This window comes from Anomaloglossus baeobatrachus, chromosome 12 (genome assembly GCF_048569485.1).
Source record: "Anomaloglossus baeobatrachus isolate aAnoBae1 chromosome 12, aAnoBae1.hap1, whole genome shotgun sequence".
NCBI lineage: Eukaryota > Metazoa > Chordata > Amphibia > Anura > Aromobatidae > Anomaloglossus > Anomaloglossus baeobatrachus.
The window spans coordinates 146,637,882-146,664,570 of record NC_134364.1 but is presented as its reverse complement, the minus strand read 5'-3'; the positions used below and the strand labels follow the sequence as shown (position 1 = coordinate 146,664,570).

The following is a 26,689-nucleotide window of genomic DNA, read 5'->3' as shown; positions in this document are numbered from 1 at the left end:
AAAAAACGGTCCGTTTTTTTCACGGGTGCATCCGTGTGGCATCCATTTCCGTTCCGTATTGTTAGGTCCGGGTGGTGGATCCACTGGGCCGTGCACCCCACCGGAGGCCTGGGTGCACGTTAGCCGGAGCACTAGCATGGCAGGGACTGCGTCCCACAGGGCTGGGGACAGTCACTGGGGCTTCAGAGTTCCTGGAGACAGTGCAGGAATCCGGCACAGGTGCCGGGTAGGAATGTCAGACAATAGTATTGATCACAGGACACGGCACAAGGGGGACCTGAGCACCTATCATTCAAGACAAGGCTTACAAGACACGTTGATCAGGCCCCGCCCACATGGCAAGGCCAGTCTTATATACCCAGCACAGCCTCATGTCATATCCTGCTGCAGCAGTGCTGGGCCCATAAGACCAGATGAGCCCGACACTATACAGAAGCATAAGTCAGACTCATGAGACTGGGGACAGGACACAGGAGAGCACGAGCGGGAGCGGCAGCCGTGACCGGTGGACACGTGGACCGGATCAGTGGGTAAGGAGCGGTGCCGTGCAGGTGCGACCGGATCAGTGGGTAAGGAGCAGTGCCGTGCAGGCGCGACCGGATCAGTGGGTAAGGAGAGGTGCCAAGGCATCGGGAGCGTGACACGTATACGGTCCGTATGTCATCTGTTTGTCATCCGTGTGCCTTCCGTTTTTTTGGCGTACTGCCAAAAAACTGAAGGAGGGCAAATACATAAATTTACTCAGGATCCATAGCTTCAACCTACATGAGGCGGTCACATGTTCACTCCAGTGCCATTTTCTACTGCTTTTCACAGCAAAGTGCGCTCTGGTTAGTTTCCTGTGCTTGTACACTTCATATTAGTCTTTTCTGTCATTATAATGGCAGAAAGACACATAATGTCCCACTCTCTTGCATTTTGTAATTTTGCACCCTTTGGTGCCTTTCATGTGGCACTAAGGGGTGCTTAGCCTTGTATTTACCAAAATAAATAAATAAATTTTAAAAAAAATGATGTGGGGTTCCCCCTATTTTTGTAGCCAGCTAGGGTAAAGCAGACGGATGCAGCCTACAGACCACAGCTGGCAGCTTCACCTTGGCTGGTAATCCAAAACTGAGGGCACCCCACGCTGTTATTTTAAATGAAATAAATAATTAAAAAAAAAACAACACGTTATGGTCCCCCCAAAATTGGACCACCAGCCAAGGTAAAGCAGACAGCTGGGGTCTGATATTCTCAGACTAGGGAAGTCCACTGTTATTGGACACTCCCCAGCCTAAAAATAGCAGGCCGCAGCCGCCCCAGAAGTGGCGCATCCATTAGATGTGCCAATCCTGGTGCTTCGCCCCAGCTCATCCCGTGCCCTGGTACGGTGGCAAGCGGGGTAATATATGGGGTTAATACCAGATGTGTAATGTCACCTGGCATCAAGCCCTGGAGTTGGTGAGGTCAAGCGTCTATCAGATACCCGACATCACCAACCCAGTCAGTAATAAAAAAAAATAGACAACAAACACATTTTTATTTGAAAAAACACTGCCCAACACATTCCATCTTTAACCAATTTATTAGAAAGAAAAACAAATCCAGGTCTGCTGTAATCCAATTGGTTCCCATGACGATCCACACTGTCCTAGTTAATGAAGAACAGAATGTTCCCCATTGGCTGGGAGAGCAATGCAGTGACCTGAGCTAACATCAGGTCAGCCTAGGTCACTGCAGAGCATGACAAGTGCTGCTGTCAGGAGCGAGGTATATTACCTGCGGTGACGATCTCCTGCACTGCTGATACTGCACACTGACTTCAATCACCTTCACAGCCAAGTATCGCGAGCGGCCCGTGACGTCACCGCTAGTGACAGTCTCGGGCCGCAGTGACAGATGTGAAGCGGCAGCCATGGAGGACAGTATCAGCGCTGAGGTCGGGAGGGCAGGACTTCATCACCGCAGGTAAGCCGAGCGGAGCCATGTGTGCGGTGCGAGGTGGGCAGAGCCTAGCGGGGCTATGTGTGCGGTGCGAGGTGGGCGAAGCCTAGCGGAGTAATGTGTGCGGGTGCGAGGTGGGCGGAGACTAGCGGGGTAATGTGTGCGGGTGCAAGGTGGGCGGAGCCTAGTGGGGCTATGTGTGCGTTGCAAGGTGGGCAGAGCCTAGCGGGGTAATGTGTGCGGTGTGAGATGGGTGGAGCCTAGCGGGGTAATGTGTGCGGGTGCGAGGTTGGCGGAGCCTAGCGGGGCTATGTGTGCGGTGCGAGGTGGGCGGAGCCTAGCGGGGTAATGTGTGCGGTGTGAGGTGGGCGGAGCCTAGCGGGGTAATGTGTCCGGGTGTGAGGTGGGCGGAGCCTAGCGGGGCTATGTGTGCGGTGTGAGGTGGGCGGAGCCTAGCGTGGTAATGTGTGCGGGTGCGAGGTGGGCGGAGCCTAGTGGGGCTATGTGTGAGGTAGGCGGAGCCTAGCGGGGTAATGTGTGCGGTGCGAGGTGGGCGGAGCCTAGCGGGGCTATGTGTTCGGTGTGAGGTGGGCGGAGCCTAGTGGGGTAATGTGTGCGGGTGCGAGGTGGGCGGAGCCTAGCGGGCTAATGTGTGCTGGTGCGAGGTGGGCGGAGCCTAGCGAGGTAATGTGTGCTGGTGCGAGGTGGGCGGAGCCTAGCGGGGCTATGTGTGCGGGTGCGAGGTGGGCGGAGCCTAGTAGGGCCATGTGTCGCTGAGGACGTCAGTGCCGGGGACTGCATGGCTGGGGACAGGTGAGTGTGAGTGTGTGTGTGTGTGTGTACATGCTGAGTGCAGGAGGGGGCGGAGCCTAGCGGGGAAGTGTCGGCTCCCTTAACGCGTAACCAGGGTAAATATCGGGTTACTAACCAAAGCGCTTTGCTTGGATACCCGATGTTTATCTTGGTTACCAGCTTCTGGCAGGCTGCCAGTGATGGCTCCCTGCACACTGTAGCTGTAAAAAGCCCTGCTTTTGCTGATAGAACCGTTCTCGAACGTAACTAGAACTGTCGAGCTTTTAGCAAAAAGCTCGAGTTCTAGTTCAATCTAGAACACCCCCCAAAATCACTCGAACCGTGAACTGGCGACCCTCAAACCACGCTCAGCTCTAATAAGGAGTTAAAGGCAGCAATCCATAGGTGCCACTAAGTCCTAGATTATTCATTGCAGGCATCTATGAGACACCCCCAATGATTAACCTGTAATTTAAAGTTAATAAACACACACAACGAAAAATCCTTTATTTGCAATAAAAAACACAAACAAATACCCTCGTTCACCACTTTATTAAGCCCCAAAAACCCATCCATGTCCGGCGTAATCCAAGGAGGTCCCGCGTTGCTTCCAGCTCTGCTACATGAAGGTGACAGGAGCTGCAGAAGAACACCGCCGCTCCTGTCAGCTCTACGCAGCAACTGAGGTGAGTAGCGCTGATGTCACTCAGGTTACTCGTGGCCACCGCTGGATCCTCAAACAGTGACAGCAAGTTACCCGAGTGACAGCGATGAAGTCACAGGTGAGTTGCAGTCTCGGGGGGAGGACTCCAGCTGGCCGCGGGTAGCCTGAGTGACGGCAGCGCAAATCGCGCTGCTCACTTTAGTCACTCAGGGGATTAGCGGTCACCGGTGAGTCCTTCACGGGTGACCATTAATCAGTACGTGACATCCAGACAGAGCCGCGGTATGACAATGAAGTCGGGTGAAGTTCACCCGAATTCATTCTCATCGCGCAACTCAGCCCGCTGTCAGCCGACATGTATCAACGACATTGAGCATCACACACGGATCATTTCACATGGACATTACATGTACGCATACACAGCCATTCCACACGCACCCGGCTAGCATACGCCATCACACGGATGTCATACGTACGGGAGAAACGCCCATAAAAATTAAACACGGACCCGAAAAACGGAACGTGTCACACGTACGTTTTTTATGCGGAAGTGTGTTTTATGCCTTAGACTGGATGAAGACCAGTTTCTGTACTCACTCTGTGGGTGGATCTCCATTAAGCTGTGCTCTGTTGGTCCTGCCGCTGCCACCAGTTGTTACGGGGTCCTGCTCCCATATCACACAATCAACAAAGCGAGAGATGGCTGTACAATCCAAAGAGCATTTATTCCAAGCAAATCAAACGGTCCATAACATAATCCACAGAACAGAGGGTAAAATTATTCCAGAAATATGAATATAATCCAATACTCGAAAAATGTCCTGGTCTCTCTGAGAAATCCCAGCTTCTCCCAGAGGTTCAATCTTTCTCCCCTCAAGTTCTCCAACAGACTGACAAATCCCCCAGGTAAGCAGAGAGTCCACAGTAGGTGGACTCTAGGTCCCTCTCCCCCCACACCCAGGGACAGAAGCGCCTCAAGAGGCTATAACCTTGCACTATAGGGGGTGATTACTTACAAACATTACAATGTACACAGAAGCAGTACAAATAATGGACAGTGAACCAAGCTTAAAATAGGAATCTGTACAGCAGGATACACCTCCCCGATATCCCACCAACACACTGATCATACGTGATACACCCAGAACCGTGTACCTAATGCCGATAATACGTGATACACCCAGAACCGTGTACCTAATACCGATCATACGTGATACACCAAGAGCCGTGTATCTAAGGTCGATCAGATGTGATACAGCCAGGGCTGTGTATCTTTTACCGATCATACGTGATACGCCCAGAGCCATGTATCCAATGCCGATCAGACGTGATACACACAAAGCTGTGTATCTTTTACCGATCATACGTGATACACCCATAGCCATGTATCTAAGGCCGATCAGACGTGATACACCCAGAGCTGTGTATCTAATGCCGATCATAAGTAATATATCCAGAGCTGTGTATCTTTTACCAATCATACGTGATACGCCCAGAGCCGTGTATCCAATGCCGATCAGACGTTAACACCCAAAGCTGTGTATCTTTTACCAATCATACGTGCTACACCCATAGCCATGTATCTAAGGCCGATCAGACGTGATATACCTAGAACCGTGTATCTAATGCCGATCAGACGTGATACGCCCAGAGCCGTGTATCTAATGCCGATCATACGTGATATACCCAGAGCCATGTATCTAAGGCCGATTAGACGTGATACGCCCAGAGCCATGTAACTAATGCCGGTCATACGTGATACACCCAGAACCATGTATCCAATGGCGATCAGACGTCATACACTCAGAGCCATGTATCTAAGGCTGATCAGACGTGATACACCCAAAGCTGTGTATCTATTACCGATCATACGTGATACGCCCAGAGCCGTGTATCTAATGACGATCATATCTGATACACCTAGAATCATGTTTCTAATGCCGATCAGACGTGATACACCCAGAACCGTGTACCTAATGCCGATCAGACGTGATACACCCAGTGCTGTGTATCTTTTACCAATCATACGTGATACACCCAGAGCCATGTATCTAAGGCCGATCAGACGTGATATACCTAGAACCGTGTATCTAATGCCGATCAGATGTGATACGCCCAGAGCCGTGTATCTAATGCCGATCATACGTGATATACCTAGAGCCATGTATCTAAGGCTGATCAGACGTGATACACCCAGAGCCGTGTATCTAATGACGATCATACGTGATACACCTAGAACCGTGTTTCTAATGCCGATCAGACGTGATACACCCAGAACCGTGTACCTAATGTCGATCATACGTGATACACTCAGAACCGTGTACCTAATGCCGATCATACGTGATACGCCCAGAGCTGTGTATCTAAGGCTATGTGCCCACGGGAGCTTGCTTCTGCGGATTTTGCCGCGGAAAACCTGCGGATTTATCTGGATTTTCCAGATAAATCCGCAGGTTTCAGCATGTACAGACACTCCCCATGTTATCCTATGGGACATGGGGAGTGTCTGTGTCCACGCTGTGGAATGTGCGGCTGCGGAATATGCTGCGAATGTCCCGCACATAACTGCATGTCAATTATTCCTGCGTAATTACCTGCGGAAATCCCACCCTCCACTATGGAGATAGAGGCCGGGACGTCCGCAGGTAAATCGCATGAAAGTCCGCAGGTTAACCGCAGCTATTCCGCTGTACTACCGCAGCTAAAAATAGCTGCGGATGCCGGCGGGCAGCTGCGGTAAACCTGCGGCCGTACCTGCAGATATATCCGCAGGTACGAGCTCCCATGGGCACATAGCCTAATGCTGATCAGACGTGATACGCCCAGAACCGTGTATCTAATGCTGATCAGACATGATACACCTAGAACCGTGTATCTAATGCTGTTCATACGTGATACACCTTGAACTGTAAATTTAATGCCGATCATATGTGATACACCTTGAACTGGGTATCTAATGCCGATCAGATGTGATACACCTAGAACCGTGTTTCTAATGCTGTTGATACGTGATACACCTAGAACCGTGTATCTAATGCCGATCATACGTGATACGCCCAGAGCCGTGTATCTAATGCCGTTCATACGTGATATGCCCAGAGCCGTGTATCTAATGTCGATCATACGTGATACACCTAGAAGCATAGATTCAATGCCGATCATACATGATACACCTAGAACTGTGTATCTAATGCTGATTATACGTGATACACCTAGAACCGTGTTTCTAATGCAGATGATACGTGATACACCTAGAACCGTGTATCTAATGCCGATCATACGTGATATACCTAGAGCCATGTATCTCTAGGGAAATGCAGTGGATGTTGTGTATATGGACTTTTCAAAAGCTTTTGATACGGTGCCACACAAAAGGTTGGTACATAAAATGAGAATAATGGGGATAGGGGAAAATATGTGTAACTGGGTTAAAAACTGGCTCAGTGATAGGAAACAAAGGGTGGTTATTAATGGTACGTACTCGGACTGGGTCTCAGTTCATAGTGGGGTACCACAGGGGTCAGTATTGGGCCCGCTTCTTTTCAACATATTTATAAATGACCTTGTTGGGGGCATGCGGAGTAGAATTTCAATATTTGCAGATGATACTAAATTCTGCAGGGTAATCAATACAGAGGAGGATAATTTTATATTACAGGGAGATTTATGTAAATTGGAGGATTGGGCTGAGAAGTGGCAATTGAAGTTTAATGTAGATAAATGTAAGGTCATGCACTTGGGTAGAGGAAATAACATTTATTATTATGTACTTAATTGTAGAACACTGGGTAAAACAGACACAGAAAAAGACTTGGGTGTATGGGTGGATGGTAAACTTCACTTTAGTGGACAGTGTCAGGCAGCTGCTGCCAGGGCTAATAAAATAATGGGATGTATTAAAAGAGGTATAAGTGTTCATGAAAAAAATATAGTTCTACCTCTGTACAAGTCACTAGTGCGACCGCACGTAGAATACTGTGTACAATTCTGGTCACCGATATATAAGAAGGACATAGCTGAACTGGAGAGGGTGCAAAGAAGAGCGACCAAGATTATTAGAGGAATGGGGGGGCTGCAATACGAAGACAGGTTATTAAACTTGGGGTTATTTAGTCTGGAAAAACGAAGGCTTAGGGGAGATCTAATCACAATGTATAAATATATGAGGGGACAGTACAGAGACCTTTCCAAAGATCTATTTACACCTAGGCCTGCGACTGGAACACGGGGGCATCCGCTACGTCTTGAGGAAAGAAGGTTTAATCATAATCACAGACGAGGATTCTTTACTGTACGAGCAGTGAGACTATGGAATTCTCTGCCGCATGATGTTGTAATGAGTGATTCACTACTAACATTTAAGCAGAGCCTGGATGCCTTTCTTGAAAAATTTAATATAACCAGTTATGTATATTAGATTTTATGACAGGGTATTGATCCAGGGAACTAGTCTGATTGCCGGATGTGGAGTCAGGAAGGAAATTTTTTCCCCATTGGAACTTGTTTGCCACATTGGGGTTTTTTGCCTTCCTCTGGATCAACATGTTAGGCTACGGGTTGAACTAGATGGACTTAGAGTCTCCCTTCAACCTTAAAACTATGATACAATGATACTATGATATGATCTAAGGCTGATCAGACGTGATACGCCCAGAGCCATGTAATTAATGCCAATCATACGTGATACACCCAGAACCATGTATCCAATGGCGATCAGACGTCATACACTCAGAGCCATGTATCTAAGGCTGATCAGACGTGATACACCCAAAGCTGTGTATCTATTACCGATCATACGTGATACGCCCAGAGCCGTGTATCTAATGACGATCATATCTGATACACCTAGAATCATGTTTCTAATGCCGATCAGACGTGATACACCCAGAACCGTGTACCTAATGCCGATCAGACGTGATACACCCAGTGCTGTGTATCTTTTACCAATCATACGTGATACACCCAGAGCCATGTATCTAAGGCCGATCAGACGTGATATACCTAGAACCGTGTATCTCATGCCGATCAGATGTGATACGCCCAGAGCCGTGTATCTAATGCCGATCATACGTGATATACCTAGAGCCATGTATCTAAGGCTGATCAGACGTGATATGCCCAGAGCCATGTAACTAATGCCAATCATACATGATACACCCAGAACCGTGTATCCAATGGCGATTAGACGTGATACACTCAGAGCTATGTATCTAAGGCCGATCAGACGTGATACACCCAGAGCCGTGTATCTAATGACGATCATACGTGATACACCTAGAACCGTGTTTCTAATGCCGATCAGACGTGATACACCCAGAACCGTGTACCTAATGTCGATCATACGTGATACACCCAGAACCGTGTACCTAATGCCGATCATACGTGATACGCCCAGAGCTGTGTATCTAAGGCTATGTGCCCACGGGAGCTTGCTTCTGCGGATTTTGCCGCGGAAAACCTGCGGATTTATCTGGATTTTCCAGATAAATCCGCAGGTTTCAGCATGTACAGACACTCCCCATGTTATCCTATGGGACATGGGGAGTGTCTGTGTCCACGCTGTGGAATGTGCGGCTGCGGAATATGCTGCGAATGTCCCGCACATAACTGCATGTCAATTATTCCTGCGTAATTACCTGCGGAAATCCCACCCTCCACTATGGAGATAGAGGCCGGGACGTCCGCAGGTAAATCGCATGAAAGTCCGCAGGTTAACCGCAGCTATTCCGCTGTACTACCGCAGCTAAAAATAGCTGCGGATGCCGGCGGGCAGCTGCGGTAAACCTGCGGCCGTACCTGCAGATATATCCGCAGGTACGAGCTCCCATGGGCACATAGCCTAATGCTGATCAGACGTGATACGCCCAGAACCGTGTATCTAATGCTGATCAGACATGATACACCTAGAACCGTGTATCTAATGCTGTTCATACGTGATACACCTTGAACTGTAAATTTAATGCCGATCATATGTGATACACCTTGAACTGGGTATCTAATGCCGATCAGATGTGATACACCTAGAACCGTGTTTCTAATGCTGTTGATACGTGATACACCTAGAACCGTGTATCTAATGCCGATCATACGTGATACGCCCAGAGCCGTGTATCTAATGCCGTTCATACGTGATATGCCCAGAGCCGTGTATCTAATGTCGATCATACGTGATACACCTAGAAGCATAAATTCAATGCCGATCATACATGATACACCTAGAACTGTGTATCTAATGCTGATTATACGTGATACACCTAGAACCGTGTTTCTAATGCAGATGATACGTGATACACCTAGAACCGTGTATCTAATGCCGATCATACGTGATATACCTAGAGCCATGTATCTAAGGCTGATCAGACGTGATACGCCCAGAGCCATGTAATTAATGCCAATCATACGTGATACACCCAGAACCGTGTATCCAATGGCGATTAGACGTGATACACTCAGAGCCATGTATCTAAGGCCGATCAGACGTGATACGCCCAGAGCCGTGTATCTAATGACGATCATACGTGATACACCTAGAACCGTGTTTCTAATGCCGATCAGACGTGATACACCCAGAACCGTGTACCTAATGTCGATCATACGTGACACACCCAGAACCGTGTACCTAATGTCGATCATACGTGATACACCCAGAACCGTGTACCTAATGCCGATCATACGTGATACGCTCAGAGCTGTGTATCTAGGGCTATGTGCCCACGGGAGCTTGCTTCTGCGGATTTTGCCGCGGAAAACCTGCGGATTTATCTGGATTTTCCAGATAAATCCGCAGGTTTCAGCATGTACAGACACTCCCCATGTTATCCTATGGGACATGGGGAGTGTCTGTGTCCACGCTGTGGAATGTGCGGCTGCGGAATATGCTGCGAATGTCCCGCACCCGCACATAACTGCATGTCAATTATTCCTGCGTAATTACCTGCGGAAATCCCACCCTCCACTATGGAGATAGAGGCCGGGATGTCCGCAGGTAAATCGCATGAAACTCCGCAGGTTAACCGCAGCTATTCCGCTGTACTACCGCAGCTAAAAATAGCTGCGGATGCCGGCGGGCAGCTGCGGTAAACCTGCGGCCGTACCTGCAGATATATCCGCAGGTACGAGCTCCCATGGGCACATAGCCTAATGCTGATCAGACGTGATACGCCCAGAACCGTGTATCTAATGCTGATCAGACATGATACACCTAGAACGGTGTATCTAATGCCGTTCATACGTGATACACCTTGAACTGTAAATTTAATGCCGATCATATGTGATACACCTTGAACTGGGTATCTAATGCCGATCAGATGTGATACACCTAGAACCGTGTTTCTAATGCTGTTGATACGTGATACACCTAGAACCGTGTATCTAATGCCGATCATACGTGATACGCCCAGAGTCGTGTATCTAATGCCGTTCATACGTGATATGCCCAGAGCCGTGTATCTAATGTCGATCATACGTGATACACCTAGAAGCATAAATTCAATGCCGATCATACATGATACACCTAGAACTGTGTATCTAATGCTGATTATACGTGATACACCTAGAACCGTGTTTCTAATGCAGATGATACGTGATACACCTAGAACCGTGTATCTAATGCCGATCATGCGTGATACACCTAGAACCGTGTATCTAATGCCGATCATACGTGATACACCTAGAACTGTGTATCTAATGCTGATCAGACGTGATACACCTAGAACCGTGTATCTAATGCCGTTCATACGTGATACGCCCAGAGCCGTGTATCTAATGCCGTTCATACGTGATACGCCCAGCGCCGTGTACCTAATGTCGATCATACGTGATACACCTAGAACCATAAATTCAATGCTGATCATACATGATACACCTAGAACCGTGTATCTAATGCTGATTATACGTGATACACCTAGAACCGTGTATCTAATGGCGATCATACGTGATACACCTAGAACCATGTATCTAATGCCGATCATACGTGATACACCTAGAACCGTGTATCTAATAGGGATCAGACTCAGACGTGATACACCCAGAGCCACGTCATACACACAGAGCCGTGTATCTATTGTACTTCCGGTCACTTCGGAAGTGCGGTGACTTTTGATCATGTGAACGGACCCTAAACCCGGCGTTCTGAGGCGGTGCAATGGACACAAGTATGCGCATCACCGCTGATGACGCTGGACAGTGTGCATTGAATAGCATGTTAGCACGCCCCTGTGGGCCCCTATGGGCGTGCTAACATGCTAAGATGGTGGAATGAGTGCATTAGCATATTATAAAGGATCTTTAGAAATACTTAATCCAAAGATTTCTTTATTTATATACAGGGACGTTTCGGCAGGGATTAGACATATGCACCCAAAACTGCTCGTGGTCCATGATGCATATTGCACCTCACAGGTTCCCTTTAACTTTGGCACACCCAGTGTGGTAAAGTGGATGTGACATCAAAGGCTCCTATGGTAAAAGGCAGTTCATCCTGCTTGGAAATGCTTAAGACAACATGTTCGCTTTCCTGCTCGCTACTGAATAAAACCCACATCTGGGAAGAGAGTAACATCCTAACAACTGCTATAACCTGACAGCTCCAGCCCTTTCAGGCCTGATACTCTCAGATCCTTATGTCCCCTACAGACTCCTCTCTTTTTAGTTTTTCATGACCCCTCCAAAATACTGTATTCTCTACGTCGCCCCAGTTGCCTGCATTCTACGCCTCCCCAGTGGCCTGCATTCTACGCCTCCCCAGTGGCCTGCATTCTACGCCGCCACAGTGGCCTGCATTCTACGCCGCCCCAGTGGCCTGCATTCTACGCCGCCACAGTGGCCTGCATTCTACGCCGCCCCAGTGGCCTGCATTCTATGGACTGGAGCATCGTAGTGTTCACTCTTGATTCTGAGTGCCGAGCATTGTACTTGGACTGCTCGCTCATCACTAGTCAGAAAGCTTATAGTTCTTCAAACTCCTTTGATGGCTACAGACCATTTGGCTTCCTTCAAACTGTACCATCCAGAAAGCTGTCCCATTCAAAAATGCTATTCCAGACTTCTCTATCCCCTGAGGAAATCTTGGTTTCCTTCCAGACTGCTTTTTCCATTTCTGATACTTCTATACCTTTCTAATCACTCCTTACTAGGGATGAGCGAATGTATTCGCCACTATTCGGTATCCGACGGATAATGGGGTGTTCAAGGTATTCGCTATCCGACGACTAATATGGTATTCGCTTCTATACTTTCATTTTCATTTCTGGACATCCTGGCGCCTTTTTCCAGCCAATGAACACATCTGATGTTGCTTGCCTTCACAGTAACGCCACAGCCATCTTTGTTGTGGTGTTACTATGATTGGCTTGGCCGCATAGCGTTATATGAACTATATAAGCCAGCGGCCATTTTGGTCAGTCAGTCTCTCCCACTCTCTTTCTTACTCACCAATCACGGGCGCGGCGCTGCACAGCTGTCACACTGTGGTGGGTTCTCCAGCTTTTGAAAATGCTGGCTGCACATTAATCCATCTCGTATTCCCTGCTTCCCCCGCCCAACGGCGCCTATGATTGGTTGCAATCAGACACGCCCCCACGCTGAGTGACAGCTGTCTTACTGCAACCAATCACAGCCGCCGGTGGGCGGGTCTGTATCGTGTAGTAAAATAAATAATTTAAAACAACGGCGTGCGGTTTCCCACTAAGTGATACGCAGCTTAAGTAAGCACACAGCAGCGGGCCGGTATTCTCAGGCTGGGGAGGGCGAGGGCAATGGTTATGGGCCCCCCTCTTGCAGCCGAGAATATCAGCCCGCTGCTGCCCCGAGAATGTCGCATCCATTAGATGCGACAGTCCCGGCGTGTCACCGGCCCTTCCCAATTGCCGTGATGCGGTGGCAATCGGGGTAATAAGGAGTTAATAGCAACCCATAGCTGCCACTAAGTCCAAGATTAGTAATGGCGGCGTCTATGACACGCCATCACTAATCTGTAAGTAAAGTAAATAAACACAACATCGAAAAATCCTTTATTTGAAATAAAACACCAAACAGCCCCCTGTCACCTCTTTATTAACACCCCAAATAGCCAGATCCGGCATAATCCACACTGATTCAGCGACATCTATGAGCGAGTGCTCAATGCAGCCTCATTCTGTGAACGATGCTGCAGAGGTAACTCCAAGTCGTTTCTCATGGTCGGTGATGTCAACACATTACCGCTCGCGAGAACTTCAGTACTGCCGTAAAGCACAACTCAGAGTGACGTCACTGACCGACAGTGACCCTGCGAAAACTCAGATCCAAGCTCCTGCAAGGTCAATGCTCAGTCACACATACTGTTGGGGGGGGAACACATACAGTACAGACCAAAAGTTTAGACACACCTCATTCAAAGAGTTTTCTTTATTTTCAGGACTCTGAAAATTGTAGATTTACATTGAAGGCATCAAAACTATGAATTAAAACATGTGGAATGAAATACTTAAAAAAGTGTGAAACAACTGAAAATATGTCTTATATTCTAGGTTCTTCAAAGTAGCCACCTTTTGCTTTGATTACTGCTTTGCACACTCTTAGCATTCTCTTGATGAGCTTCAAGAGGTAGTCACCGGAAATGGTTTTCCAACAGTCTTGAAGGAGTTCCCAGAGATGCTTAGCACTTGTTGGCCCTTTTGCCTTCACTCTGCGGTCCAGCTCACAGCAAACCATCTCGATTGGGTTCAGGTCTGGTAACTGTGGAGACCAGGTCATCTGGCGTAGCACTTCATTACTCTCCTTCTCAGTCAAATAGCCCTTACACAGTCTGGAGGTGTGTTTGGGGTCATTGTCCTGGTGAAAAATAAATGATGGTCCAACTAAACGTAAAAAGGATGGAATAGCACGCTGCTGCAAGATGCTGTGGTAGGCATGCTGGTTCTGTATGCCTTCAATTTTGAATAAATCCCCAACAGTGTCACCAGCAAAGCGCCCCCACACCATCACACCTCCTCCTCCATGCTTCACGGTGGGAACCAGCCATGTAGAGTCCATCCATTCACCTTTTCTACAAAGACACGGTGGTTGGATCCAAAGTTCTCAAATTTGGACTCATCAGACCTAAGCACAGATTTTCACTGCTCTAATGTCCATTCCTTGTGTTCTGTAGCCCAAACAAGTCTCTTCTGCTTGTTGCCTGTCCTTAGCAGTGGTTTCCTAGCAGCTATTTTACCATGAAGGCCTGCTGCACAAAGTCCCCTCTTAAGGCTGGGGCCACACGGGGACTACTGCGATCCCCTTGCATGAGACTCGGCTCGTGCTGGCAGTACAGCAGAGCCGAGTCTCATGCTTGTGTCCTTGCAACTGAGGTCCGTTCGTGCGAGCAGACCTCAGCTGCAGGGGGCGGGCCGGCACTCAGGAGGGGAGGGAGGGATTTCTCTCCCTCTCGCCTGTGTAGCCGGCTATAGACATTCTCGCTCTGCACGCACGGTACACCGATGTACCGCGAGTGCAGTGCGATTTTTCTCTCGCCCCATTCACTTGAATGGGTGCGAGAGAAAGAGTCTCGGATTACAATCGCAGCATGCTGCGATTGTTTTCTCGGTCCGATTAGGGCTGAGAAAATAATCGCTCATGTGTGCTGTCACACAGGCTAGAATTGGTCCGAGTGGAATGCGATGTTTTATCGCACTCCACTCGCACCGATTTTCTCGCCGTGTGGCTTAGGCCTAATAGTTGTTCTAGAGATGAGAAGGTGTGTCCAAACGTTTGGTCTGTACTGTACATCACAAATAAAAGCTGTAATATCATCTATCTATTTATCCATCTATCTATCTATCTATCCCTCTATCTATCCATCTATCCTATCTATCCCTCTATCTATCCATCTATCCTATCTATCTATCCATCCATCTATCCATTATCTATCTATCCCTCTATCTATCCATCTATCTATCTATCCCTCTATCTATCCATCAATCTATCTATCCCTCTATCTATCTATCTATCTTTCTATCTATCTATCTATCCCTCTATCTATCCATCTATCTATCCCTCTACCTATCCCTCTAGGGATAGATAGAGAGATAATGGATAGACAGATAATGGATAGATAGAGGGATAGATAGAGGGATAGATAGATAGATAGATAGATAGATAGAGCAATATATAGAGGGCTAGAGAGAGGGGTAGATAGATAAAAGGATAGATGGATAGATAATAGATAGATAATGGATAGAGGGATAGAGAGATAGATAGACAGACGGATAGATAGAGTGATAGATAGATAGATAGATAGATAGATAGATAGAGGGATAGATAGTTAATGGATAGATAGAGGGATAGAGAGATAGATAGAGGGATAGAGAGAGGGATATACAGATAGAGGGATAGATTGATGGATAGATAGCGGGATAGATACATGGATAGATAGAGGGATAGATACATGGATAGATAGATAATGGATAGCTAGAGAGATAGATGGATGGATAGATAGAGGGATAGATGGATAGCTAGATGGATAGATAGATAGAGGGATAGATAGAGGGATAGATAGATAAAGGGATAGATGGATAGATAATGGATAGATATATAGATAATGGATAGAGGGATAGATAGACAGACGGATAGATGGATAGATAATGGATAGATAGATAGATAATGGATGGATAGATAGAGGAATAGATAGATAATAGATAGAGGGATAGAGAGATCGATAGATGGATAGATAGATAGAGGGATAGATAGAGGGATAGATATAGATAATGGATAGATAGATGGATCGATAGAGGGATCGATAGATAATGGATAGATAGAGGGACAGAGAGATAGATAATGGATAGATAGAGGGATAGAGGGATAGGTAGATAATGGATAGATAGATAGATAGATGGATAGATAGATAGACAGGCAGACCGATGTCAAGCACATATATAATGTCTCACCTGCATATTCTAAGCTGGCGATCTTTAGTGACTTTCATGTGGCACTAAAGAGTGCCTAGCCTTGTATTTAGTAAAAAAAAAAAAATAATTAAAAAAAAAAGCGATTGTGGGGTGCCCCCCATTTTTGATAGCCTGGTAGGGTAAAGCAGATGGCTGCAGCCTGTAGACCACAGCTGGCAGCTTTACCTTGGTGGGGATCCAATTTGGAGGGCCCCCAGGCTCTTTTTTATAATTATTTATAAATAAATAATAAAAAAAAAATGGGGTTCCCCCCAAATTGGTTCACCAGCCAAGGTAAAGCGGACAGCTGTGGTCTGGTATTCTCAGGGTGGGAAGGTCCATAGTTATTGGCCCTACCAGCCTAAAAATAGCAGGTTGCAGCCGCCCCAGAAGTGGCGCATCATTAGATGCACCAATCCTGGCGCTTCACCCCAGCTCATCCCGTGCCCTGGTGCGGTGGCAAACAGGGGTTGATACCAGATGTGTAATGTCACCTGACATCAAGCCCAGCAGTTTGTGATGTCATGGCATCTATCAGATACCCGACATCACCAACTGTCAGTAATAAAAGTAGAAAAAAAAAATAATGACAAAAAAAAAATTATTTGGAAAAACACTCCCCAAAACATTCCCTCTTTCACCAATTTATTGTAAAGAAAAAAAAATCTCCTGTAATCCATTTTGGAAGTCCCACGACGACTCTGGACCTTCTAGAATATGGGTGGGTACGCTCAGGTAGCGTGTCCCCCATTTTCTAGGAGTGCAGACCCTCCATATGAGGAGTGTGGGTGCAAAGAATCTGCACCTACTCTCCCCGGGTCACAGCAGCAGTGTGCGTGCAGCCAGCGCAGCTCCACAGCCATTCTCACTGAACACAGGAAGCTGAGCTGAGCTGACAGCCGCGCTCTGCGCATGCGCCCAGCGTTTATTGTGAACGAGGAGGGACGTGGGGGATCAAAAAGGTAGAAACACCGGGGGAACACTGGGAAACACCAGGGGGGTTGGGGGGGTGACTTAGCTGGACCCAGGGAGGAGTTTTCTGTCGCATGTGTCATGGCACATGCGACAGAAGTCAGAAGAAGAGGGTGAATGCGGGCGGCGCGTTAGTGTGCATCCTGTCATCTTGGATGTATTGGGAGGGGGCAGAAATGCAGTGAGTTATCTTCTACAGGCTATGCCTATACTGTTTCTGCCTTTTCCCATCCATTTCAGCCTCTTCCTCAGTCACCACAGGTCACCCACGGGTCCAACATAAAATTATTCTGGTTTCCCATAGACTTGCATTGGGGGTCGAATATTTGCAAATACTCGAATAGCTGCGCGGTATTCGTCGGATATTCAGCGAAGCGAATAATAGGGTATTCGATCATCCCTATGCGGGCGTCACACGAGACGATCTATCGTGCGATATGTCATCTGAGTCACAGTTTTCGTGACGCACATCCGGCATCGTTCACGATGTCGTCTCGTGTGACACCTAAGAGCGACTCTTAACGTTCGCAAATCGGTTGTAAATCGTGTATCGTGTACACGTCACTCATTTTTAAAAAATCGTTTAATCTTATTTGCGCAGTTTGTTCATTGTACCCGGGGCAGCACACATCGCTCCGTGTGACACCCCGGGAACGATGAACACGGCTTACCTGCGTCCCGCCAGCAATGCGGAAGGAAGGAGGTAGGCGGGATGTTTACGCCCCTTCGCTTCTATTGGGCAGCCGCTGTGTGACGTCGCTGTGACGCCGAACGTCCCTCTCCCTTCAGGAAGTGGATGTTCGCCGCCCACAGCGACGTCGCTCAGCAGGTACAGTCATATGAAAAAGTTTGGGCACCCCTATTAATGTTAACTTTTTTTCTTTATAACAAATTGGGTTTTTGCAACAGCTATTTCAGTTTTATATATCTAATAACTGATGGACTGAGTAATATTTCTGGATTGAAATGAGGTTTATTGTACTAACAGAAAATGTGCAATCCGCATTTAAACAAAATTTGACCGGTTCAAAAGTATGGGCACCTCAACATAAAAGGGACATTAATATTTTGTAGATCCTCCTTTTTCAAAAATAACAGCCTCTAGTCGCTTCCTGGGGGCAGGGAACTTTCTCACGGTTGTCAAGAGGAGAGCCTGAGGCATCTGTAGGGGCAAAGAGATGCAAAAGGGTCTGAAAATTCTGAAGTTGATAGTGAAGCGTAGAGGGGGACAAAAGGGTATAGGCTACATTTTTCTGGAAGTAACCGAAAAGTCTTCAGCTGAAGACATGGCTATGGAGAAAGCAAAGTTTTGGAGGGGACAGATGTCGGGTAGTTGTGAAGATGTAAGGAGTAGTGCGGGCATGACACGGGATGATAAATCGTGCGACGCACGAGCGATTGTACCCGCCCCCGTTGTTTGTGCGTCACAGGCAAATCACTGCCCGTGTCGCACAAAGTGGTTAAACCCCCGTCACACATACTTACTGTAAGTACGTGTGACGGGGGTTTAACGACTTTGTGCGACACGGGCAGTGATTTGCCCGTGACGCACAAATGATGGGGGCGGGTACAATCGCTCGTGCGTCGCACGATTTATCGTCCCGTGTCATGCCCGCACTACTCCTTACATCTTCACAACTACCCGACATCTGTCCCCTCCAAAACTTTGCTTTCTCCATAGCCATGTCTTCAGCTGAAGACTTTTCGGTTACTTCCAGAAAAATGTAGCCTATACCCCTTTGTCCCCCTCTACGCTTCACTATCAACTTCAGAATTTTCAGACCCTTTTGCATCTCTTTGCCCCTACAGATGCCTCAGGCTCTTCTCTTGACAACCATGAGAAAGTCCCCTGCCCCCATTTTATACTCACCATCTGATGTTTTAAGCCTTTTTCAGTGTCGCTCTGGTCCCATAGCGCTATCTTGTGTCCACAACTTCCAATTGGCCATAAGTCAAAAGTTACATCACAAGCTAGCTCTCAGTACAACTCTATGAGAGGCAGAATGAGGCTCTCAGAGATGCATTGACTTGTGACCTCCAGCATCTCCATAAAATTCTGTAGCTGCCAGCAGGTCACAAAGCGCCTGAGACGGACCGAAGCGATGCTGGAAACTGATTAAGACGGCTGTAGGTGAGAATAAAGAGCGGGGGATGGACTTTACATGTAAAGCACCACTCCAGCGCTGAAAAAACAAAACCAGCTGGAATGGGGTTTTAAAACTTGCCTTTGTCAGCCATTTTATTTCTAAACGGTACTTGCTGAGGCATAGCCATGGTTTATCTCACTCTTAGATGCTGTTTTCCGTCTCTCACAGTGGTTACTGCAGCGCAGATGGCAGGGGCAGCCATGTACGAGCTGGTGCGTGTGGGTCACTCTGAGCTTGTGGGCGAGATCATCCGCCTAGAAGGCGACTTGGCTACTATTCAGGTGTACGAGGAGACCTGTATCCTTTACAGAATGCAGCCATCATACAGTATGTGGCCAGTGAGATCCTCCATGCCCCACTGGCGAACAAGAAAGGCATTGTTTTCTTTATCCTACAGGAGAGAGAGGGACACTATATGTGGAGATTTCTGAAGATAATGAAAATACAAATCTATAGCTTTTCTGAGGTCTCAATAGGAATTTGTTTGACTTCCCTATCAAGTTTCCCGTGTATTCCAAATCTCTCCTTAATCGGAGCCTTCAGCTGGGGTGTCTGTGGGTGATCCTGTCCTGAGGACTGGAAAGCCTCTGTCTGTAGAACTCGGTCCTGGAATTATGGGAAACATCTTTGATGGGATCCAACGTCCACTGAAAGATATTGCTGAACTAACGAAAAGTATCTACATCCCTCGCGGAATCAACGTGAACGCTTTATCACGGGATATTAAATGGGAGTTTATGCCGGATAAGAACATCAGGGTGAGTAGCTGACAGAAAGGCGGTGAGCGTGAAATTACATCTTTTATAGAATGATTGCTGTCTTAATATCCACCGGGAGAGATGTCGTCTCAACTGCGCTCTTTACATAGAACACAGAGGACATCACAGAGGGAATGCGGGAGGTTTTATTATTGACCCTCATCTCAACTTAGAGCAACCCTAACTACACTAGTTTTCTCTCACAGGCTGGTAGTCACGTTACTGGAGGAGATATTTATGGGATAGTCACCGAGAACTCGCTCATCAAACACAAGATCATGGTTCCTCCACGCAGCTGCGGCACAGTCACATACATTGCACCACCAGGGAACTACGATGTGTCGGTAAGATATCAAAGCCATTCAGTATGACAGCAGACATACACACAATGGCCAAACAATCCCTGTACTTCTCTCATCAGGATGTGGTCATGGAATTAGATTTTGAAGGCATCAAGGAGAAGCTGACCATGGTCCAAGTATGGCCCGTCCGTCAGATTCGTCCAACTACAGAAAAACTTCCAGCAAACAACCCCCTGCTGACTGGACAGAGAGTTCTGGACGCCCTCTTCCCGTAGGTTTTTCATGCTCAAAACCACTGTTAAAACCGAGCACAGCACTGTAGAAGGGTAAACCCAAATATTAGACAAAACCAAAAAACAAATAAAGTATTCAGCCTTCCATTACATGCCTTGAATATCAAAAAATATCTGATGCACAGAGGATCACCAGGTTGGAGGCCCAGGGGAACAGACTTCAAAGTATGTAGAAAAACATCCAGCACCATAACAGGAATCCAGCCAGGAAGATGAATAAAAATGTTTTCTGTTTTATTTAGATCATAATGTTAAAAAATACATAAAAAATTAAAAAACATGACCAAAACCTGACATGTTTCAGACCCTAGAACATGGTCCTTATGTGGCGCCCCAGGACCTGGTCGCCACAACAGCATTGCCCTCCCAAAGGGTTAATGCTGAGCCTGGAGGTAATTGGGAGATCTATTGGCCAGTAAGTTAACACTCAACACAATTCTCCCTCCGGCCAGCAGAGGGAGCTCTGAACCTGGAACTTCAGGGAGGATTCCTTAAGTCTGGCTGAAGGGAGGAAGTAGGAGTTAGTCTGGAGACAGGAGTGAAAGAGTGCAGACGCAGAGTAGTGCTGCCTTGTGAAACTGGGGCCTAGAGCTTGGATAGCTTGGCCCAGTGAAGCAAGGGGAGCAGAGAGGCACAGCAGAGACTCGGACATCGGAGTCTGTAGTTGCCAGGGCATAAAATCCATCCCTGGTAGCTGAATCCGGAGGGCAGGAGAGCTGCAAGCCCCCTGTCCCAGAAGCAATCTGAAGGTACAACTGCATCCCAAGGGCCTGGTGTGGGCTCCAGCAGAGAAGCACCAGAGAGGGCCTGCGCAGTCTACCCCACAGAAAAAGGGACGAACCACCAGTCCCAGCAGCAAGAGGGCAATTGCTAACCCAAAGTGCAGTGTCCTAAAACGGCAAAGAAAGATTAAGGAGTAGGCCTCATACTCAACTGGCCAAAGATCACCCCAGGCACTTCCAGGCCGGCCGGACCATCTTACCATCTGTGACGGTCTCCCTGGACTAAACTTCTGCCGAGTAAAAGAGGAGAAGGTAAAGAGACTACTGTTTGTGCCTGTTTCTTTCACTGCTTGTCGGCCCTGCACCGTGCTAGTCACACAACACCATAGACTTCCACAAGCACCAACTGTGTCCCGGGGCACCGCTCCACCTGTGGGGAGCAGTATCACCATTGCTGCCACTTCATCACCCCGGCGGCCTTGCACAGCAGCGGCGGCTCAATAGCCGCATACCACAGGTGGCGTCACGAACACAAACATTAACAAGCAAGCCGCATATTCTACTGACACCCACCAGGGCCACGGAGCCGGGCCCAGCCACCACTGACTACCACCGGACTAGTCCGGCCCGGCACCGGGTGTCCCATAGCCCTGGGGTGGGCGAGTCACTTACTCATAGGTAAGTGTAGTAAGTAGTAAGACCTATACGTAAGGACCATGTTCTAGGGTCTGAAACATGTGAGGTTTTGGTCATGTTTTTTAATGTTGTATGTATTTTTTTAACATTATGATCTAAATAAAACAGAAGAATTTTTAGTCATCTTCCTGGCTGGATTCCTGTTATGGTGCTGGATGTTTTTCTACATACTTTCAACCCAAATATAAATTGTGCCTTTATGTCTAGCCACTTCATAATTTGCTAACAATTCAGCTTTATTCATATATGCTAGTGAAATACTTGGTACACCGTGGGTGTGGACAACCTTTTCAGCACAACTTTCCAAGTTTTCCATCTCCTCTAGCCACATGTGAACCTAGAACTGTGAAACAAGAAGATGGGAGGTGCATGAACAGCTCTACCACCCCAAAGGTGCATCAAGCACTTCATTACAACATCTCAATGAAGAAACTTTTCAGGGAAATGCAACAACGAGTACACATTTTATTGGGGTTAATTCTCTACACGGTGCAGTGCTTGGTGACCACATAGATCTATTCTAGATGGTGACCACATAGATCTATTCCAGATGGTGACCACATAGATATATTCCAGATGGTGACCACATAGATCTATTCCAGATGGTAAGCGCATAGACGACTGTGGGCACCATGGCAAACTATTGCCCCTCATGTGTCTTAGTGACCCCCCCAGCACCTTATGACCTGACTCATTTCTTTAGTACCTGGTCCATAAGGAACTGATTGCCAGAACTATGCTTCCAGAGAAGAGCAGTATTCGAAGCTGGACTGCAGTATTTTCTAGACACTATGGCCTGTGTCTATGGTGAAGACACCATTGATTGGTCAAAAAATATCTAGTGATAGAGGGGGTTAATCGAAACATCTCCAAGTAAAACAGATTTGTTCGATTTGATTTTGGGAAATAAATGGGGCATATAAGGTGCTTTCCAGTATAATAAGACAGATCATGTTTGTATTTTTAGATGCGTTTTAGGTGGAACCACCGCAATTCCTGGAGCTTTCGGTTGTGGGAAAACGGTCATCTCTCAAGCCCTTTCCAAATACTCTAATAGTGATGTGATTGTCTATGTGGGCTGTGGAGAGCGTGGCAATGAAATGTCTGAGGTGCTGCGAGATTTCCCTGAGGTAAGGCCATAAATGTCTTTTCTGATTTTACAGAAATACAAGAAATGACTGCCATCAATATTCTGTAAGCGAGTCAGCTTGTGTGCACCCTTCAACCCAAAACTGATGCACAGGCCCTAGTAGTTCCACATCATAACAACGGCCAGAGCAAGCATTACACATTATACTGAGGCTCGGAGCTTCACAGTTACAGTCCAGTAATGATGCGCAAAGCTTGGAATATAATATTTTCCAATGTGTGCACATCAAGACAAAGTGATAGTGCACAGCTTTGCTCTGGGTTACCATCGCATTTGCACAGACATACCGAGATACAAAACTTAGTGATTACACATAAGAACAAAGGAGCAGACCTTAGCAGTTACACATCAGAACTGAGCTGCAGAGCTTAGAAGTTACACGGCAGGACTCAGCTGCAGAGCTTAGCAGTTACACATAAGGACTGAGGTGCAGGGCTTAGCAGTTACACATAAGGACTGAGGTGCAGAGCTTAGCAGTTGCACATCAGGACTGAGCTGCAGAGCTTAGAAGTTACACATAAGGACTGAGGTGCAGAGCTTAGCAGTTACACATAAGGACTGAGGCATACAGCTTAGCACTTACAGATTTAGGACTAAGGCTCAGAGCTTAGAAGTTACACATCAGAGCTGAGGCTCATAACTTTAAAGTTATACATCAGGACTGACCTCAGTAGCAGTTACACACTAGAGCTGAGGTGCAGAGCTTAGCAATTACACATCAGGACTGAGGCTCATAACTTAGCAGTTACACATTAGCACTGAGGCTCATAACTTAGCAGTTACACATCAGGACTGAGGCGCAGAGCTTAGAAGTTACACATCAGAACTGAGGCATGGAGCTTGGCAATTATACATCAGAGCTGATGCACAGAGCTTAGAAGTTACACATCAGGACAAAGGCCTAGAGCTTAGGAGTTACACATCAGAACTGAGGCGCAGAGCTTAGCAGTTACACATCAGGACTGAGGCATAGAGCTTAGAAGTTACACATCAGAGTTGAGACACATAGTTTAGAAGTTACACATCAGAGCTGAGGCGCAGAGCTTAGCAATTACACATCAGTGCTGAGGCTCATAACTTAGCAGTTACACATTAGCACTGAGGCTTATAACTTCAGGACTAAGGCGCAGAGCTTAGAAGTTACACATCAGGACAAAGGCCTAGAGCTTAGAAGTTACACATCAGGACTGAGGCATATAGCTTAGAAGTTACACATCAGAGCTGAGGCACATAGTTTAGAAGTTACACATCAGAGCTAAGGTGCAGAGCTTAGTAATTACACATCAGGACTGAGGTGCAGAGCTTAGCAGTTACACATCAGGACTGACGCACATAGTTTAGCAGTTACACATCAGAGCTGAGGCATAGAGCTTATAAATTAAACTTCAAGGTTAATGTGCAGAGCTTAGCAGTTACACATCAGGGCTGAGGTGCAGATCAATGTATTGTAGGGTACATGTGCAGGTGGTCTTTCACCTTTCCCCGCATTTGCGCCTTCCAGTAATTTGCTCTGCCCTGAGCCAGGCAGATCAAAGTGTGCATGCGCTCCTGCGCAATGGAGGCCTCTGTTTGGATGATGTAGGACACGTCATCCACAAGGAGCTATGAAAGACAGCGATAGAAGGAAGAGAGGAGTCGATTGACCCGAGACCAGTGATGCCCATCAGACCCGACCGCCCCTTAGGTGAGTATAATTAAACCTCTTTTTTATGTTATACAGAGCGGTCTGGGCACTCATGTACAGTATTTCCACAAGGCTGCATATAGGAGCTTACTGGTGGTGGCCGCAGGTTATAAGGGAAAATCCCAGTGACAGGTTCCCTTTGACATACCTCCCAACTTTTAAAGAAGGAAAAGAGGGACAAAGTAGGCCACGCCCCCTAACCACACCCATTTCAGTCACGCCCATATCCACTCCCCATCCACACCCATTCAGCACAAACACGCAGGCAGCCGGCGGGCCTCCAGCACGGACACGCAGGCAGCCGGCGGGCCTCCAGCACGGACACGCAGGCAGCCGGCGGGCCTCCAGCACGGACACGCAGGCAGCCGGCGGGCCTCCAGCACGGACACGCAGGCAGCCGGCGGGCCTCCAGCACGGACACGCAGGCAGCCGGCGGGCCTCCAGCACGGACACGCAGGCAGCCGGCGGGCCTCCAGCACGGACACGCAGGCAGCCGGCGGGCCTCCAGCACGGACACGCAGGCAGCCGGCGGGCCTCCAGCACGGACACGCAGGCAGCCACAGTGAGGCGGCCGGTCGCCTTCACAGACAGGCGGCCGGCCGCCTTCACAGACAGGCGGCGGGCCGCCCGCAGAGAGAGGCGGCCAGCCGCCCGCAGAGAGAGGCGGCCGGCCGCCCGCACAATGAGGCGGCGGGCCGCCCGCACAGACAGGCGGCGGGGGGCGCCCGCACAGACAGGCGGCAGGGGGGCGCCCGCACAGACAGGCGGCAGGGGGGCGCCCGCACAGACAGGCGGCAGGGGGGCGCCCGCACAGACAGGCGGCGGGGGGCGCCCGCACAGACAGGCGGCAGGGGGGCGCCCGCACAGACAGGCGGCAGGGGGGCGCCCGCACAGACAGGCGGCAGGGGGGCGCCCGCACAGACAGGCGGCAGGGGGGCGCCCGCACAGACAGGCGGCAGGGGGGCGCCCGCACAGACAGGCGGCGGGGGGCGCCCGCACAGACAGGCGGCGGGGGGCGCCCGCACAGACAGGTGGCGGGCCGACCGCACAGACAGGCGGCCGGCCGACCGCACAGACAGGCTCCGGCCGGGGGTGAGGGGGGAGGGAGGGAAATCAGCGCTGGGGAGATTAGTTTACTGTACCAGCAGCAGCACAGGCAGCGCTCCTCTCTATGCCACGTCTACTAGGATGGTAGGAGGGAAAAGCAGGGAGGCGGAGAGAGAGTGGGTGGGCGGAGCCCGGGAGCCGGCCGTCCCGCCCGTGGCAACGGGACAAACAACGTAAAGCGTGAAAGTCCCGCTGTATCCGGGACGGTTGGGAGGTATGCAGCATGTTAGAATGTGTACATAAGATCCCGCTGGTGGTGGCCGCAGCTTATAGGCCCCAAATCTGGTGACAGGTTCCCTTTAAAGTGAACCTGTCAGGTGCAATATGCACTCAGAGCCAGGAGCAGTTCTGGGTACATATTGCTAATCCCTGCCTAACCGTCCCTGTATACACTAGCATAGATAAAGAGATCAAGAACAAATATTTTTAAAGATCTTATATCTTATGCTAATGAGCGCGGGGACTAGTCACAAGGGCGTTACTTCACTTGGCTAGTCGGCTCGCATAGCATGTTAGCATGTTATTACGCCCCTGTGTGAGTACTAGCACGCTATGTGAGCCGACTAGCCAAGTG

The 26,689-nt window shown here is 48.4% G+C and overlaps 1 protein-coding gene across 2 annotated transcripts in view; it reads left to right on the top strand.

The window, feature by feature from the left end:
• Positions 1 to 26,689, top strand: part of LOC142258350 (V-type proton ATPase catalytic subunit A) — a 463,932-nt gene that overhangs the window by 164,090 nt on the left and 273,153 nt on the right. For both annotated transcript variants that reach the window (XM_075330923.1, XM_075330924.1), the window contains 5 exons: positions 19,572 to 19,700; positions 19,947 to 20,161; positions 20,368 to 20,505; positions 20,583 to 20,734; positions 23,142 to 23,304. In XM_075330923.1, coding sequence (XP_075187038.1) covers positions 19,572 to 19,700; positions 19,947 to 20,161; positions 20,368 to 20,505; positions 20,583 to 20,734; positions 23,142 to 23,304 — 797 coding nt within the window. The remainder of the gene's footprint in view (positions 1 to 19,571; positions 19,701 to 19,946; positions 20,162 to 20,367; positions 20,506 to 20,582; positions 20,735 to 23,141; positions 23,305 to 26,689) is intronic.